The sequence below is a fragment of the Ovis aries genome, chromosome 2 (genome assembly GCF_016772045.2).
Source record: "Ovis aries strain OAR_USU_Benz2616 breed Rambouillet chromosome 2, ARS-UI_Ramb_v3.0, whole genome shotgun sequence".
NCBI lineage: Eukaryota > Metazoa > Chordata > Mammalia > Artiodactyla > Bovidae > Ovis > Ovis aries.
This window is the reverse complement of record NC_056055.1, coordinates 246183811-246200159: the sequence shown is the minus strand read 5'-3', so window position 1 is coordinate 246200159 and position 16349 is coordinate 246183811. Positions and strand designations below refer to the sequence as shown.

The window sequence follows — 16349 nt, the reverse complement described above, 5'->3', positions numbered from 1 at the left end:
AGGGGTCGAACCTGCATCTCGTGCATTGGCAGGCAGATTCTTCACCTCTGAGCCACCTGGGAAGGTCATTAGCAATGGTAATGGTGGCCATAACCGGCACGTGTCTCCCAGGATGACAGAGCAGGATGTGGGCTCAGGGTCCCATGTCCTCACATGGAGTCCTGCGGCAAAGTCCCAAGAAAATTTCAAAACCAAGCGTCCTGCTCGAGCATCCTGGGAGAATTTGCTACTTTTGCCCTCACTGGCAAGATTCTGGTAGATGATGAGAGGCTGGGCCCTGACCGGGCCTGGTCCCAGCCAGCCTTCAGCTCAGATGCTGCAAGGGATGTTTTTAAATTAGGTTCCATCTTACAGGCTGACTTCCTTTGTTTCTTTTGAGTGTGAAAAAAAAAAAAAAAAACTGTGTGATGGTTTAGCCCATGATGAAGGGACTCATATTTTTCAAAAGAGCGAGTGATGACACTTTGGTGAGAAGAAGAAAGGGACCTGGGTGCATTTCTGGCGATGAGATAGTACAGGCTCTTAATAAGCATCAACTATTCCCTGGTGGCTCAGCGGTGAAGAATCCGCCTGCAATGTAGGAGGCCTGGTTTTGATCCCTGGGTCAGGAAGATCCCCTGGAGGAGGAAATGGCAACCCACTCCAGTATCCTTGCCTGGAGAATCCCATGGACAGAGGAGCCTGGAGGGCTATAGTCCATGGGGTCTCAGAGTCGGACATGACTGAAGCAACTTAGCACACACATACCTTCCTCTAAGGAGACAAGATTGTGGCCCCAAGAGGGCCTCCAAGCTGGTCAGAAACCAAATAGGTACAGACCATATCTGGATCAAAAGCACCCCATGGGAAGAGAGTCTGCTTGGCTCTCCATTGCTTCCTGGAGGCTTGGCACAGTCTCTGGCAGGCCCCCTCTTTAGGGATGGGATATCAGCTGCTCTGACACTCTCACTCACTCGCTGGGATCTGCCTCTGTCTGCTCCAGGGTTGTGACCCTACCTGGCCATGATGGGAAGAGTAGCCCCTGGAGGTGATGATTTAAAGGACCAAGTCCCCAGGATGTTGAGGAAAGGGAATTCTTGGGCACTGCTGACGGGAACGTAAATTGGTGTAGCCAAACAGTGCGGAGGTTTCTCAAAATGTTAAAAATAGAACTACCATCAGTTCAGTTCAGTTCAGTCGTGTCTCAATCTCAACCAATCTCAATCTGAATCTCAAACGAGTCTCAGTCATGTGTGACTCTTTTTGACCCCACGGACTGCAACACGCCAAGCTTCCCTGTCTATCACCGACTCCCGGAGTTTATTCAAACTCATGTCCATTGAGTCGGTGATGCCATCCAACCATCTCATCCTCTTTCGTCCCCTTCTCCTCCCGCCTTCAACCTTTCCCATCATCAGGGTCTTTTCCAATGAGTCAGTTCTTCGAATCAAAGTGGCCAAAGTATTGGAGTTACAGCTTCAGCATCAGTCCTTCCAATGAATATTCAGGACTGATTTCCTTTAGGATGGACTGGTTGGATCTCCTTGCCTCACTACCATATGATCCAACTACTCCACTTCTGGGTAGTTATCCAAAGAAAACAGAAACACTAACCTGAAAAGACATATGCCCTTTATATCCACTGCAGCATTATTTACAATAGCCAAGATATGAAGCAACCTAAGCATTCCTTAACATGTATATATAATGAAATGTCGTTCAGTTGCTACGTCATGTCCAACTCTTTGCAACCCTATGGACTGAGGCCCTCCAGGCTCCTCTATCCACAGGGTTTTCCAAGCGAGACTACTGGAGTGGGTTGCCATTTCCTTCTCCGGAATGAAATACTACCCAGCCATAAAAAACTAAATTGTTTGCCATTTGCAACAACATGGATGGGCCTAGAGGATATTAGGCCAAGTGAAATGTCATACAGAGAAAGACAAGTGCCATATGATTCCAGCTATATGTGGTATCTGAAACACAAAACAAATGAACAACTAGACCAGTCACAGATACAGAGAACAGACAGGTGGTTTCCACAGGGAAGGGAGGTGGGGTTGGGCGAAGGAGGTGAGGGCATTGAGAGGCATGGACTTCCGGGTATCACATGGCAGGGGGATGTAACACACAGCATAAGGACTATAGTTAATAACGCTGTGATAATTTCGTGTGGTGACAGATGGTTATCACGGTCACCATTGCACAGCGTGTTTCATCAGCCACGACGGTGGGCTCCTGAAATTAACATGATACTGTATGTCAACTATACTTCAATAAAAAAATAAATAAAGGGCGGCCCCCTTTTCTCCTCCCGGACATCTCTGAAAGGCCAGCCCAGGCCCTGAGCGCCCTGGGGGACCACTTGTGGCCTCAGCAGCTGCCTCCAGGTGTCAGCTTCTCCCACTCCCCAACTCTGCGGCGTCCACTTTTGCACAGGTGTTCTCTCCCGGGAGCCCCCCGGGGCTGCACCCCTCCGCCTGAGCCTGGGTCCAGGGAGGCCAGTCTACGAGAGTGATGTGTGTGCCCTCTAGTGGCTGAGTAAATAAATGCCTTCGAGCTCAGAGAAGGGAGCCCTGGACTCAACTCCAAAAGGAAGGAGGCATTTAGGGGGGCCTTGAATGACCTCGTTTGTTTTCTGCATCTGTTTACTCCTCACTGCAACCCTTCCAGGACCTATGACTTCTTCACTTGACAGTTGAGAAGCCAACTCAGAGGGGAGGCATGGCCTGAAAGAGACCCACGCGGCTTACCGAGTTGCGGGGTGCGGTGGGGGGCAGGACAAGCCTATGTCCCAACTCCAAATCCAGTGCTCCTTCCACCTCGCTGGGCGCCCACTGCCTAGACCTCTTGCCCAGGAGGCCCTTTGAAGGCTACAGAGCTTTTCCACAGACACTGACCTCCACAGCTACAACTTAGGCAAGACGGACATGGTCCTCTCCCTTTGACTAATCATTTACGGGGGATTTGAACCAAAGCCAAGAGCACAGGATCAGAGGCATAGAGACTTGATGAAGGGGGAGACGGAGGGAGCTGTGGGCAGGCGGGTCCCTAAGAGCGACTCTCTCCAACCCATCAATTCATCTTCCGTGGACAGTGATAAAACATTGCTCGGTTTTTTCTCCCCATGGGGAACAGAAGGAGGAAGGAGCCTGCAAGGTCCATAAGGGTCACCATTATGCTGTTCACCGGGAGTCCAGCTAGCCCTGTGCCTGGCACCAGCTAGTACTAAAAAAGATGGCTAACGTGTATCACGTTTACTTTCCACGTGGCACAATTCTGAGCGCTTCACATATATTTACACATTAAGTCCTCATATCTCGTCCTCAGCTACATAAGTACTGTCATTATCTTTGTTTTTCTGATAAAGAAAAGTAGACGTGGAGAGATGTGCAGTAATCAATATTTGAGGATCGAATGAATGAACGGTCCGAGTCCTGCCATGCTTCACGTCTCATAAATAAAAGCAAAGCTGCAACCATGGAGGGCCAGAATGGGGCTAAGCCTGGCGCAGATGGTCCACCGCAGTGCATGGGCGATGGGACGGAGACTGGCAGAGGTTAGGTGTGTTGCCCTGCACACTGGCAGAGCCAGGGCTTAACCCAAGGGCGTCTCAGTCTGCTATCTTTTGTTTGCCACATCATGAGGCTTATGGGCTCTTAGTTCCCCAGCCAGGGATCAACCCCACGGCCCCTGCATCTGATCATCAGGGAAGTCCCCAGGTGTGTCTGACTCCAAACTCAGCACCCCGAACCCCCTTAGCAGTTGTCTTGCTGACCCGCGGGTCACTGAGCCAAGCCCTCTAACTATCCAAAACACGGCTGACAAAACAAAACTGAAGACAGCCCTGAGCATCCAAGCACATGGCACAAGGCTCTTACGGTCGACAAAATTCTGGCAGGAGAATCAGCCTCTTTTTCTCAGACCCAGAAGTAGGACGGGCATGACAAAAGGAGCGGCCGCTCTTAGCAGGAGGCAGGGGAGACGGAGGAATGATTAAAAGGATAACTGACCGAGCCCGTGAACCTGGGGCTGTGAGCGCGGGGCAGATGGCTGCAGTCACGTCAACAGTGTTTCACCTGGGGTGTAGTTAATGCCTTCCAAGCCCCGGGAAAACGTTGCATTGTGCAGAGTCGGCCACTTCTTGGCAGAGCCGCTGAAGCTCCCCCGAGCCTCAGAGTCTTCATCTGTGGGGCAGAGACAATAAGCTGGCCCCCCACGGACTGCCGGCAAGACTCAGCAAGCTCCCGATGGTGAAAGCACTTGGTCAACAGTAGCCAAGGTGAGTTACCATGCCTGGTATGCTTTGCTGGAGAACACTGGGAAGTAGGCGATACATTTTTGGATATTTTCCAACCATATGGCAGAAATAATATTTTTAAAAAACACCAGCTACAGTACTTCAAGGGGCAAATTTTATTCTCTAGAAATTTCTCTTGCAGTGCCCTCAGGAAGCTGACTCATCAGGAGGCACAACTGTGCCAGTCTCTTGGTCTCTTTACCAAAAGACCCGCCCAGCTGACCTTCTGCTTCAAGGCTGTGATCTCAATAGACTTGTCGAATGAGACTGAGGACAGACAGACTGGGCCACGGGGGCACAGACGCCAAAATCCACAAGTCTCTAATTGAAAAGCAAACAAACGAAAAGGCCAATTGGTCTCTGGGGACAAGCTGCTAAGAAACTGAAGCTCCTGCCTTCAGCCCAGCCCTGGGAGAGGTTATTTCCACTTCAAGCCACATACCCTCAGGGGGGATACCAATGGGCAGCATGCAGGATCTCTCGTAGAAAAGTCAGCTGTGCAATCAACATCACCTCTGCCCTTACTCTAATTCTCATTTGCTACGCACCCACCACAAAGCAGCGGACACAGACGCAGGCAACTTCCTGCCCACAGGGAGCTCATAATCGCCTGAAGGGGAGGTGCCCTGTGAACCCAGAACAACAGCGCAATGGACTTAACCCTCACTGAGCATTTACTACCGGCCACACACTGTGCTAAGACCTGTACACGCATTATCTCATCTCAGCCTCACAACAATCCAATTCTTATCATCTCACTCTAAGATGTGAAACTGAGGTCCACAGCAGTTAAAGCATTTACCCAAGATGGCCAGCTAGCAAGTGGTGGAGCTGGAATTCAGACTCAAGCCTTGACCCCAGAGGTCACACCTGCCACCTCTCTTCCAGCACAAGAGGCAGGCACAGGGCGAGTGCCAGGTGGGACGCCAGGGGTGAGAAGAGGCGCAGGGCACACAGTGGGCTTTGGAATCAGCCAGACTGGGGTTCTAACACTCCTCTGCCAATCATTAACTTGGCGGGGGGGGCGGGGGGCGGCGCTGAGGCTCAGTTGTTTTTTGCAACTACATTGGTAAGGAGGAGAGTGATGAAGATCAGAAGAGCTGACCTAGTAAAGTCCACGGTGCCATCTCTGGCAGGTTCCCCTGGACTGAAAGGGATTAGAGAAAGCACAGGACGGTGTGGGGGGCGGGTATGGTCAGGAAAGGCTTCAAGAAAGTGGTGATTTTTAAGAAGAGTCTCAAAGGGTCAGTGAATTTGGATTAACTTCAAGGAAGGGACCAAGGTCCGGGCAGGCAGGCATGAAGACCCTGAAGATGAAAAAGCTGAGGGTGCATTTGGGGAACAAGCTGGCTGGAGCCCAGGAAGAGGGCTGGGAAGCAGAGAGACCCCGGGCGGGAAAGGAGGTAAGTCCACAGGCACCCCACAGGGCAGTGATCCATGGCCCTGTTTACTGAGAATCCGCCTTGTATGTGTGCCAGAGACCCGGAATTACAGGGTTCATCCTTTAAAGGCATCCTCTTCAAAGAAGGAGGCGAGACAAAGGCACAGAGTCAGCCTTCTCTTTAAAAAGCAGGCAGACACAGCAACTGGCTGGCCGGCCTCCTCTGCTTCCCTTCCCTGCAGCCTCCCCTGCCCCCCAGAGCTGTGCATTCCACAGCCCCTTGGAGCAAAAGGCACAGGCCGCTAAAGATGAAACAGACCCCAGGCATAAGCACCATTTCCCTGTGTGCCCACATGGGGATACATCCACACCCACAAACACGCTCACTCACACACACAAACGGGGTGAGAAGCCAATTTGATTTTCCAAAGGATTGCATAATCCTTAGGTGATATTAAAATAGCTGATGAAGAATCCACTTTCATCTTTTTTGGGGTGGGCGTTGAAGGGCTGAAGAGCCTGGCTTAGATATTTTCTGACAGAATCATTTACAAGAAACAAGCCAGCAGCACAGAGCTGCAGAACCATCAGCTCCAAAAACCTCCACCTTCTGCACCCTCGTGGGTCCTTAGGTGCCTCCTTGGGTATGCAGGGCAGGTGAGGGGGTGACCCGCGCAGGAAGCCTGCCCAGCCTAGGCCCCTCTCCAGCTGCTCCCGCAGAACAGGTGCTTCTTTTCTGAGATGGGAAGAGACACCTCTGGTGAAACAACCCCCTTCCTCAGGCCCCAGGAGAACTTCCCATCCCTGCCAGTCACTTGTCTCATAATCACATCCGGCCCGGGCTGCTCTTCCAGCCATGGCTCAGACTGTGCCGAGAAGGATCTGCTTTGTAACTCCTTATGGCTGTGCGACTTGTCTTCTCAGCCAAGTGTGAACACCTTGCTGGAGGGTCAGGGCCATGCTCCATTAGAGTCCTGGGTCCACGTATCTGAGCTAGCCACAGTAGCAAATGTATTGCCATCGGGCTACACAGTGAATCTGAACTCCTTCTGATGATATACGGCTCTTGAATGTCTCCTAACACGATCTTCTAACAATCTGTGTGAAAGTGGTAGTTGCTCAGTTGTATCCGACTCCTTGTGACCCTGTGGCTTGTAACCCACCAGGTTTCTCTGTCCATGGAATTCCCCAGGCAAGAATACTGCAGTGGGTTGCCACGCCCTCCTCCAGGGGATCTTCCCAACTCTGGGATCGAACCCAGGTCACCTGCATTGCCAACAGATTCTTCACTGTCTGAGCCACCAAGTCCTCAGATGATACAGTCGCTAGTCACTCCTTTGGAATTTCAAGAGTCTAGAACAGGGCCTGCAGACTAAAGAGCCCAGGGAGGATTCCTTCTGAGGCTCCCTTAGTTCCATCTTGGAAGAATACGTTCATCTATTAAGTTGGGATTTGAAGGATAGGTGGGCATGAGGCAAAGGAAGGGGATGAAGGGTTGCGGAGAGTGGAGAAGAACGTTCCAGGCAGAGGAGACAGCAGGAGCGAAGGTCTGGAGTGTGGGGAGGCTGCGGATGGGTGGGGCCCCGTGGACAGGGTGCAGGCTTCAGGGCAGCCCTGGAGCAGCCGTTGGTCTTAGAATCAGAGGATGGGTCCCCTCTCACTGGAACCGGAGGGAGAGAGAAAAGCAAGGAGACAGAAGTAGGCGAGTCTGCGGCTCTGAGGGCAGAGAGCTGAGGAAGCTTCCATCTGACGGCTTCTATTTTCTCTCTGAAGAGGGAGAAAGGTTATCTTCTGAGCAGGAGGAGGAACAGGGAGAGGTGAGAGATTCCAGGAGAGAGGACAAGGTTTGAAACAGCCAGTGAGAAGAAAGGAGTCAGAACTGAGCTGGAAGGATTTCTGTGTTAAGGCTGAGGGTCCGGGTGAGGTTGGAGGCTGCACGTGTCCGTGACATCACCGCCCATCAGGATTTCTTCAGGACCTTGGTGTGGGTGGACTGGCTGGGATTTCATCCGGTGGGAGCGATGGAAAGACTGCAGCACAGGGCACGGGCTCTGGCGAGGGAACAGCTGAGGCAACGGAGCTTGGATTCGACAGGGTAGGGAAGACGCAGGTTGAAGGGGAGGAAGCAGAAAAGGCGATGAACCGGCCTCTGGAAGGTGTTGGAAGACAAGCATGGTAGAAGTGGCTGGAGTTAACCAAAGCAGAAGGAGCGGTCAGGAGGGTCAGCCGGCTGCAGATGTAGTTACAGGAGGGTTTTGGATGTGGCCTGGGAGTGGCAGGCTGATGGGGAAAGGAGGTCAAGAGGCAGCTGTTGGCAGGCTGCGCTGAGAATAGGCGCATACATTAGGCGGACAAGCGGTACCAGACCCAAACAGATGCCCTTACAACAGCGGCTGGGATTCGCGGGTTCCCAAGAATCAGCCAGTTCAGCAGCTTCATCTGAAAACCCCGGACACTGAGGAGGGTCCGGGCCTAAGCCACTGCTCACAAAAAGGGTTTGAGGCAGGCAGGAGGCCGCTCCCAGCCCTAGGCCAGGGCTCCCCTCGCCTGGTGCCCTCTCCCCGCAGGAGATGAGTGGAGGCAGGGGAGGCCAGGCACGGGTCCCAGCCCCAAGTCTCCCAGGGACAACCCCCTCCCCGCCACCGCGCCCAACCCCTCCCCGCCCTCTCTGGCTGTTCCGGTCAGACCGGAAGCACGTGGCCGCCCACCCGCGTGGTTGCCCCGGAGACCCGGGCTGTTTACCCGCGGGCTGGGCCCTGCCACCGACAGCAGATGGAGCCGCGCGGGGAGGTGAGCGCGGCCGGCTGGGCCGCTGGGCGGGCCCCAGGGTCTGTCCTCTGCCTCCCCGGGGGCCTGGAGGGGCCAGACTCGAGCCCCGCAGGGCTCGTCTGTTCCCCCATCCCGGGGAAGGCCTCCCCAGAGCAGAGCCCAAGGGCGAACCCCGGGAGACAGGCTGGGGTTCCAGGAGGGAAGGGGCTACTCCCCAGGGGCAAAGCCAGCCCAGCTGGCCAGAGCTCACCGTTGCCGGAATGGGACGGTTCCCGGGCTCTGCTGAAGCCGAGGGGCCTTGGAAACCGTTGGGCCATGTCCTCCTGGCTGGGCAGTACAGACCGGACGCAGACTGAGAGGGACAGGCGGACGTCCTGTGACTCTGGCAGAGGCCGGAACCAGCTCTGAGCCTCCCCCAGACCAGTGCTCTTTCACCCAAGTCAATTGGCACTTTCTAGAGGCTCTTTCTTGCCCCTCCTCCCACATTGCTCCTGCTGCCCAAGCTTGCTTCCTTCTGGAGCTGCCTGTACTTGGAAAAGAATTGAGCTCTTCCCCTCCACCAACCCCTGATCACCGCTCCTCACTGCTGTTGGAATCATCCCCAATTCCTTTTCCAAATCTTTGATCACTTGGTGGCCTTGTGGTCCAGTTTCTCCACGCCCCCCTTTTGAACTTGGCTCTCTGCGCAGGACAGTGTATTCTAATCATTAGTCCCGGGCAGAACTGGGAATGGTACCAAGGTGTTCTCATTTTCAGGCCAGCTGTCCTCTCCTGCTGCTTCTGAGTGTTTTCATCCTGAAAGCCTCACAAGGAGGGGTGGGGGTTGGCAAGGGAGAGTATTAACTGATAAACGTTTTTAGAAGACCAATTCAAAACAAATGTATGTATCCTTGGTATATACCAGCAGATGGTATGTGGGTGCTTATTATTTTCTTGCATTTATCGTAGGCTTAGATTTGGGTTGTGAGTGATATAGGGTGGTTTGACCTGCTGTGGGGAGGTCGGGGCCTTTGGGAAGCAGGAATATGACTTTAGCTTCTCCAGTCAAAATTCTCCTTCTTTCCAGCTGATTTGGTATTAATCCTAAGAAATGGGCACCTGTCCTTTGGTGGTTCCTTGGGAACAGTTATCAGTGTTTGTTTTCTGACTCCTAGCAGGCCTCTGGGTACAGCTATTATGTTTTAAGTAAACAGGCCACTTGCCTATTCAGCTGGCAGCTTGACAGAAGCCTACGCCTAGATCCTGTCAAAAATCACTTTGTGGTTGAGAGTGTGCCAGGCCTAGAGGTGGTGAGCTGAGCCTAGCAGGGTTGACGATGGCTGTGGCAGAAGCCTCCCAGGTAGAGCGTGAGACCCAAGGTGAGAATCGAAAAGCACCGCTGGCCCAGGTCCCCAGACACCTGTTTCCCCCACCTCCCCTCTCCCTGCGGGAGAAGCTGGGGAGAGTTGGTGTTCCCTCCATGTAGCAGATGGTCCCTGCACTCGCGAGGAGGCAGAGGGTTATGAAAGCAGGTTCGGTGGAACGCTTTTACCTGAAGGAGGTGTTAATCTCTAAATAACCATGAGTGGGCTTAGAGGAATTAGTCATAATTGAGGATTTTTTCCCCTCTGAGATAGCTCAAAGTCATGTTATCTTATGACCAGGGTGTCTTGACTATGACACCCCCTGAGCATGGATAATTATATAGCACCAAAAGGTATAGAAAGTGCATGCACGCAGTCAAGTTTTACTGTTAAAAATAATCCAGCAGAGAGCCTGCGAGAACACGTGACTTTCCTCATCAAAGTTGTTAAGGAAGAGGTTTCTAAGTTACCAAACTTACTGACAGTTAAACCTTCCCCAGGCATGTGTGGGAGTTAGAAGCCAAGTCTGTGATAATTCTGTAGAAGCTGTGGCGAATTAATAGCCCTTCCTCGAGGAGGGGAGGGTGGGCAGAGAGGGGGAGTCGGCTTCCCAGTTGAGCTTCTCTTTGGCAGAACAGTTGGGCAATTCTGACCTTCCCATGCCGCCCTGACTTCAGGTGCAGAGCTGCTTAATTACAAGTGAAAGGCTTTAAAATTAAAGGGGAAAAAACCCCACATTCTTCACAGTTGATCAGAAAATAGATTAAATTAACAAGGAGTTGGGCAGGCTTTTTTTTTTTTTTAATGCTGAGAAGGCTCCCAAACTCCCCAGCAGCCAGATTGAGTGTGAAAGACGAAGTGGGAACTTGGGAGTGTGGAAAGGCTCAGGCTGTGAGCAGAGTGGAGTACACACAGGGCCTTGCAGTTAAGACAGAGCAGACTTTGAGCTGAGTAGGACTTAAGGGATACATAGGAATGTTGCGTGTTTGTTTTAGCTGTGGTTTTAGTATCGAGGAAGGCCATACACCCTCAGATTAGGCAGGGATAGTAATATGCACAGAATGGGAATACTGGGGTACAGAACTAGGAGGCTTTGAGTTGAGTCACTCAGGGTTGTGTGATGAAGGTAGCTTGGAGTAAGTCAATGAGAGGTAAGTATATGATTAAAGTGTGGGACTGGGAGGACGTCTTGGTGGCCCAGCGGTTAGGACACTGTGCTTTCACTGCTGAGGGCCCAGGTTCGGTCTGTGGTCAGAGAACTAGGATCCCACACACCTTGTGGCGTGCCCACAAATAAATAATTAAAATGTGGGAGAAGAAGGGACACATTAGAACACTTTTTTGGAGATAGTTCCATAAGCAGTAGCTCGTTGGAGTCCACCTTCTGGCATTTCTGAGCAGTGAAGTGGGTAGACATGGGGCCCGTGAGTCACCCAGCTAGAGGTAACTGGGAGTGGACCCACCACAGGACCCCCTGGAAAAGAACTCTGAGGCAGCCGGTAAGACTTTTGGACCTTAAATAATTGAAAGCACTAAACAAAGAGGAAACCAAAAGCAGAAAAGCCTAAGCTTTTACAAGTCTGGTTTTTATGGCCTTACCTACTCTGCTTCATATTACTGTCCTCCTGTTGCAGACAAAGAGACTGAGGTTTAGAGCTAGTTACATAATGTTTTCAAGGTCATGCAGCTACTTCTATAGATGAAGAAAGCAATGCACCAGAAATGTCAGCAGCTACTGAAGAAACAGAACGTGATCAGTGGTGGGGGAGAGGCCAAGCTCGGCCCTTGAGAATTGGGTGTTACGGACCTGGGTTCTGTTTCTCAGGCTGCTTGATGGCCTTGGGGCAGCACTCTGCCTTTCTGGGTTTTTTTTAATACTTGTTTACTTATCTGGCTGTGTCTGGTCTCAGTTGCATCACGTGGGACCTTTGATGCAGTGCACAGACTGGTTACAGCACGCAGGCTTAGTTGCTCCACGGATCCCCAAGCAGGGATGAAACCCACGTCCCCTGCCTTGCAAGGTGGATTTGTAATCACTGGACCACCAGGGAGAGTCCCCACACTCTGTGTGGCTCACGAACTAACAGGGCTTCCCTGGTGGCTCAGACGGTAACAAATCTGCCTGCAAGGCGGGAGACCTGAGTTTGTTCTGGGTCGAGAAGATCCCCTGGAGGAGGGCAAGGCAGCCCACTCCAGTATCCTCGCCTGGAGAATCCCCACGGACAGAGGAGCACAACGGGCCTGCAGTCCGTGGGGCTTGCACAGAGTTGGACACGACTGAGCATGAGCTAACAACTGTGTTTAATGGTTGAGAAAAATAGAAGACTCTTCCGTGCCACATGAAAAAGGGTACGAAATTCAAATGCCAGTGTCCAGAAAGGCAGTTTTCTTGGAGCAAAGCCACTCCCGTTCATTTCCACACTGTCGATGGCGGCTTTCACACTACATGGGCAGAAATGAGTAGCCGCGACAGACTGTGGCCCACAGAGCTGGAAATATTTACTCTCCGGCCATTTATGGAAAGGGACTGCCGGCCCCGGTCTGGAAGCCGAGTCCTCCCTGAGTTCTGGCCAGTGAGTGGACCAGCAGTGGGGTCTCCTCTCCTCCCCTAGCCTGGTGACTGAGAGCAGCAGAGGGTCATTGCATGAAGTGAGGTGCACCGAGCCACACAAGGTTGAATGAAAAGAAGCTCTGAGGAGGTGGGAAAAGAGGGAGGAAAGGATAAAGGGAGGGAAAACCGGGGTGGCAGAGAGGGGCTCTTCCTCAGTGAGGACTGGGCCCCTCCTCTGTAAGGAGTGCACGCCGCTTGTGGGTCTAACTTTCAAGTCTTAAGTGAAGCTGGGCATGGTTTCCTGGCTGGGCAACCGAACAGGATTCCTTGCCCTCTTTGGAACAAAGGGAGCCCCTGGTGGCTCAGACAGTCAAGAATCCACCTGCAATGTGGGAGACCTGGGTTCTGTCCCTGGATGGGGAAGCTCCCCTGGAGAAGGGCATGGCAGCCCACTCCAGCATTCTTGCCTGGAGAATCCCATGGGCAGAGGAGCCTGGCTGGCTGCAGTCCCTGGGATTGGAAAGTCAGACATGGCTGAGCATCCGGGCACACCTGCTTCGTAGGCAGTCTCCTGCGGGCCTCCTCCGCAGGCCTCCCAGGCGGGCTCCTCACCGCTGAGCCCCCGGGCCGCCCGGTCACTCTCTGGTGCGGCACCTTTACTTTTGCCATACCAGTTGCTACTCTTTCCTGTTTGCTGTGGGTTTAACACCAGCCTCTTCTCACTGTAATATTTTGAGCTGCAGGGTCTTGGGTTCACTGATAGCTCCAATGCCTGGAGTGAATGCATGAATGACTTGCAGCTTCTAGAGAGAAGCTGCTCTGCACCACCCCTCCCCCGCCCCCACTGTGGCTGGTCCTTAGGCTGGCCCGTGCGGAGTGGGACGGCTCAGGTCCAGAAGTCCCAGAACATTTAACGCATGGCCTCCTCTTTTCTCCTGCTTCCTTAGGGCTGTTGAGAAGCTATGGCCACCGAAGCCCCTGTGACTATAGCCCCCCCTGAATGCAGCCCTGTTGGCAGCACGGCGACCGACAGCTTCCTTTGGCAGCCAGACTCACTCAACATGCATGTCACGAGGCCCAAGTCTGCCAAGGGACGCACTCGGCCAAGACTGCACAAGCACCTGGGCACAGAGGGTGGTTCCGGCCGCGCCCCAGCTTCTCTACCTCCAGCCATTCCCTGCGAGTCGCCGAGCAGCCAGAAACCCGGAGCCTGCTCCCCCGGATCTCCAGGTCAGGGAGCCCCCAGTGAGATCCCAGAGCTGCTGCAGCAGGCGCCCTTTGGGGCGTCCTCTTCCCTCAATAAATACCCAGTCCTCCCTTCCATCAACAGGAGGACCCTGGAGGAGGGCGCCCTGGAGACTGTCGCTAAGAAGGCCGGCTCCCTGCAGCTCAGCAGCGCCCAGGCTCTTTCCCAGGAGGAGGCCTGCACCATGAAGATGGGTGAAAAAGATCCCCAGGCTCACACCTGTTCCCCAGAGAGGAGAGTCCTCATGCGGACCAAGAGACAGACCTCCTCCAGGGCCGGAGACCTGAAAGAGCCATCAGATGAAGAGCCAAGGCTGCTGCTCGCCATCCGCTCACCCTCAGGCCGAAGGTTCGTCCGCCACTTCCGGCCAACTGATGACTTGCAGACCGTCGTGGCCGTGGCCGAACACAAGAACAAGGCCACCTACCAACACTGCGCCGTTGAGACGATGGAGGTGCCCAGGAGACGTTTCTCTGACCTCAGCAAGTCTCTGCAGGACTGTGGAATCCCCAACAAGTCGGTGCTGGGCATCTCCCAGGAAGAGGGGGAAGGTTGGTCCTGAGTCTGCAGCCATTGGACTGGGGTCCTGGGTGTCTCAGCGAGGTGCATGCATGGGTGCCACGGCCTCCCCGGCAGCTTGCTTCCAAGTGCCATATAGACCTGCTGCACCTGTGGCTCTTGGGATGCCCGCCCTCCAAGCATCTTCTTCAGAGCCGTGAAATCTACACACGCACCAAATGCGTTAAGAAGATTCTCTTCCTGTTGTTCAGTTCTCTCCAGCGCTGGAGTGAACTGGCGAGTGACTGAGGCTGCTCCCTGAAGAGCCCAGCCCTCCTTTGCTGCTCAGGTCCTTCCTGGAGCACCTGGTTGCCTTTGTGATGAACTTGCACTCGCTGGAAGCCAGTGGTTCGCCTTTCTGTATTTGATGCAGGATTAAACACTTCCCAGAGAGGATTCTGGTCTGTTAAATAACCAGGGTTGAGGAAGTACTGCACTGGCATTTGTGTTCCTCGCAGGCATCTTTAAGAAGCAGGCAGCTGACTTTGTTTGGGGAGGAGCCCCTCTGCCAGTCTCGGGTGGCCCGAGTTCTCGGGGATTACCGTTCGTGTGAGGTGGTTTCAGGGGAAAGAATAGGTCTTTTGCTAATACAGATCCCCGAGCACATCAACATTTCCGAGAGAGTCCAAGAGCTGGAAAATAAATCCCTTCCATAAGCAGTGAGTAGCCAGGGGCCACTTTATATTTTTAACAGAGTCTGACCAGGTTTACAATTTTTGGTAGCTGCTCTCTGTGCACAAGATTTTCCCCAAACTGAGAAAAGCCAGCAGCATCTGACATCCTTGGCATTTGCCAGTGGTGGTATCGTTTGCTTTTAAATGACACAAAGGCCCACAAGTCTGCACAAGTTTGTAGGAAAGGCCCCCTTGGCTGATCTAGGTGTGGATACGCTGTTTTATCCCCCAGTTTCAGGGTCTCCCAACTTCAAGCGCAGAGGCGCCCTGGAGGTAACACAGGTGCCCACGTTCTCTGAATTAGAATCCCCTGGAGGGAGAGGGCGCCTGGGTTTGGTGTTGCTTTGCTGCACCTGTGCTGAGACCATGTGCCCAAGTAAATGCCCGGCCAGTCAGCATGATGCCTGCAGCTGCGTGGCAGACCCCCGAGCCTTGTTTCTCCAGCTCTGAAGTGCTGACGTGGAAATCTGCCAAAGTTTCCTCATATGGTGAGCTCAGCAAGGCTCCCATGTCGCATCTGGACCCCCTTTATGGCCAAATCGCCCTTCAGAGTGGGGAACATTTGTCCTCGCAGAGCCGTGCTGTCAGGAAGCCCTGAGTACTGATAAGCACCCCGCTTGCTAGGTATACAGAGGAGGCAGGGCTTCTAGAAGTATCGCAGCAAGTACATCTCAGCACTTCTCTGGTGGTCCAGCAGATAAGACTGCAGGCTTCCAAGGCAGGGAGCGCGGGTTCAATCCCTGGTCAGGGGACTAAGATCCCACACGCTGCCAAAAAAGCCAAACCAAAACCAAAAACAGGTGCATCTTGCGTGTAGATAAGGCCTGCAGTTGGAAATGTTACTTCCAGCAAATCAATAACACAGCCCCGGAGATTAACACCAGCATCATTTCTCTGAAGAAGGCTTACCTTGTCCCAAACTGCATCCCACACCACCCAGATCATTCTAGAATAGGCTATTTTGGAATGTTTTGCAACATTTCTTAATGCCATTTTGGTTAGCCGCTCCTCTGATTGCAAAGGTCAGCCAGGGCGGGCAGTGCCTTGGTCAGGCCCCCGCCACTGGCCCCATCCTCCGGCCGCTGACCCTGCAGGGGGGCCAGGGGCCAGGTAACTCGTGCCTGGTACTCACAGTCCAGGAGTTTCGCCTCCCACCTGGGACTGGAGCACAGAACTCTGCCTCTGATCTCCGAGGAAGATCAGGAGGAAGAGCCTCCCACGAAATCACACCTACTCTGTGGTAAGAATAAAATCCCACCCACCTGGGACTTGGTAATTTCTCCAGGCAGGAAATCTTTAGCAAACTGCAGTGAAATGGAGCATGCTTAAAGGAGTTAAAATGTTGTGCACTTAGGGATTTGCTGCTGCTACTAGCTTAGAATTTTGGGGTGGTGGGAAAAAAAGTGGAACACACAAAGCATAGAAATATTTTAGTATATTTGGGGATCTGTTAATAAAGCTAGATTTGAAACTCCTTAATGAGCTTTTTGTGTGTGTGAGAGGGGACAGGACATGACAGTACTAACAATAAAAGTCAGTTCACATGAA

General features: G+C 53.0%; 2 protein-coding genes across 10 annotated transcripts in view; one reads left to right on the top strand and one right to left on the bottom strand.

The window, feature by feature from the left end:
* Positions 1-9032, bottom strand: part of PLA2G2C (phospholipase A2 group IIC) — a 26706-nt gene extending 17674 nt beyond the window's left edge. For 2 of the 6 annotated variants that reach the window (XM_060410746.1, XM_027965580.2), the window contains exon 1: positions 8680-8835. In XM_060410746.1, the coding sequence (XP_060266729.1) occupies positions 8680-8746 (67 nt within the window). In that variant the 5' untranslated portion in view covers positions 8747-8835. Of the gene's footprint in view, positions 1-2732; positions 8331-8679 lie in introns of those variants that run through there. The other 4 variants (XM_012153366.5, XM_060410745.1, XM_060410748.1 and 1 more) reach the window with 4 other exon arrangements.
* Positions 5326-16349, top strand: UBXN10 (UBX domain protein 10). Of its 4 annotated transcripts, XM_060410749.1 has the most exons (3): positions 8401-8450; positions 13271-13553; positions 13654-16349. In XM_060410749.1, the coding sequence occupies exons 2-3, from the start codon at positions 13324-13326 to the stop codon at positions 14129-14131; spliced, it is 708 nt and encodes a 235-aa protein (XP_060266732.1). In that variant the 5' UTR covers positions 8401-8450; positions 13271-13323; the 3' UTR covers positions 14132-16349. The 4 variants fall into 4 exon arrangements, with proteins under 4 accessions (XP_027821380.1, XP_060266732.1, XP_027821379.1 ...); XM_027965579.2 differs by lacking the exon at positions 8401-8450 and adding an exon at positions 5326-5682 and having other exon boundaries at positions 13271-16349; XM_027965578.2 differs by having other exon boundaries at positions 13271-16349.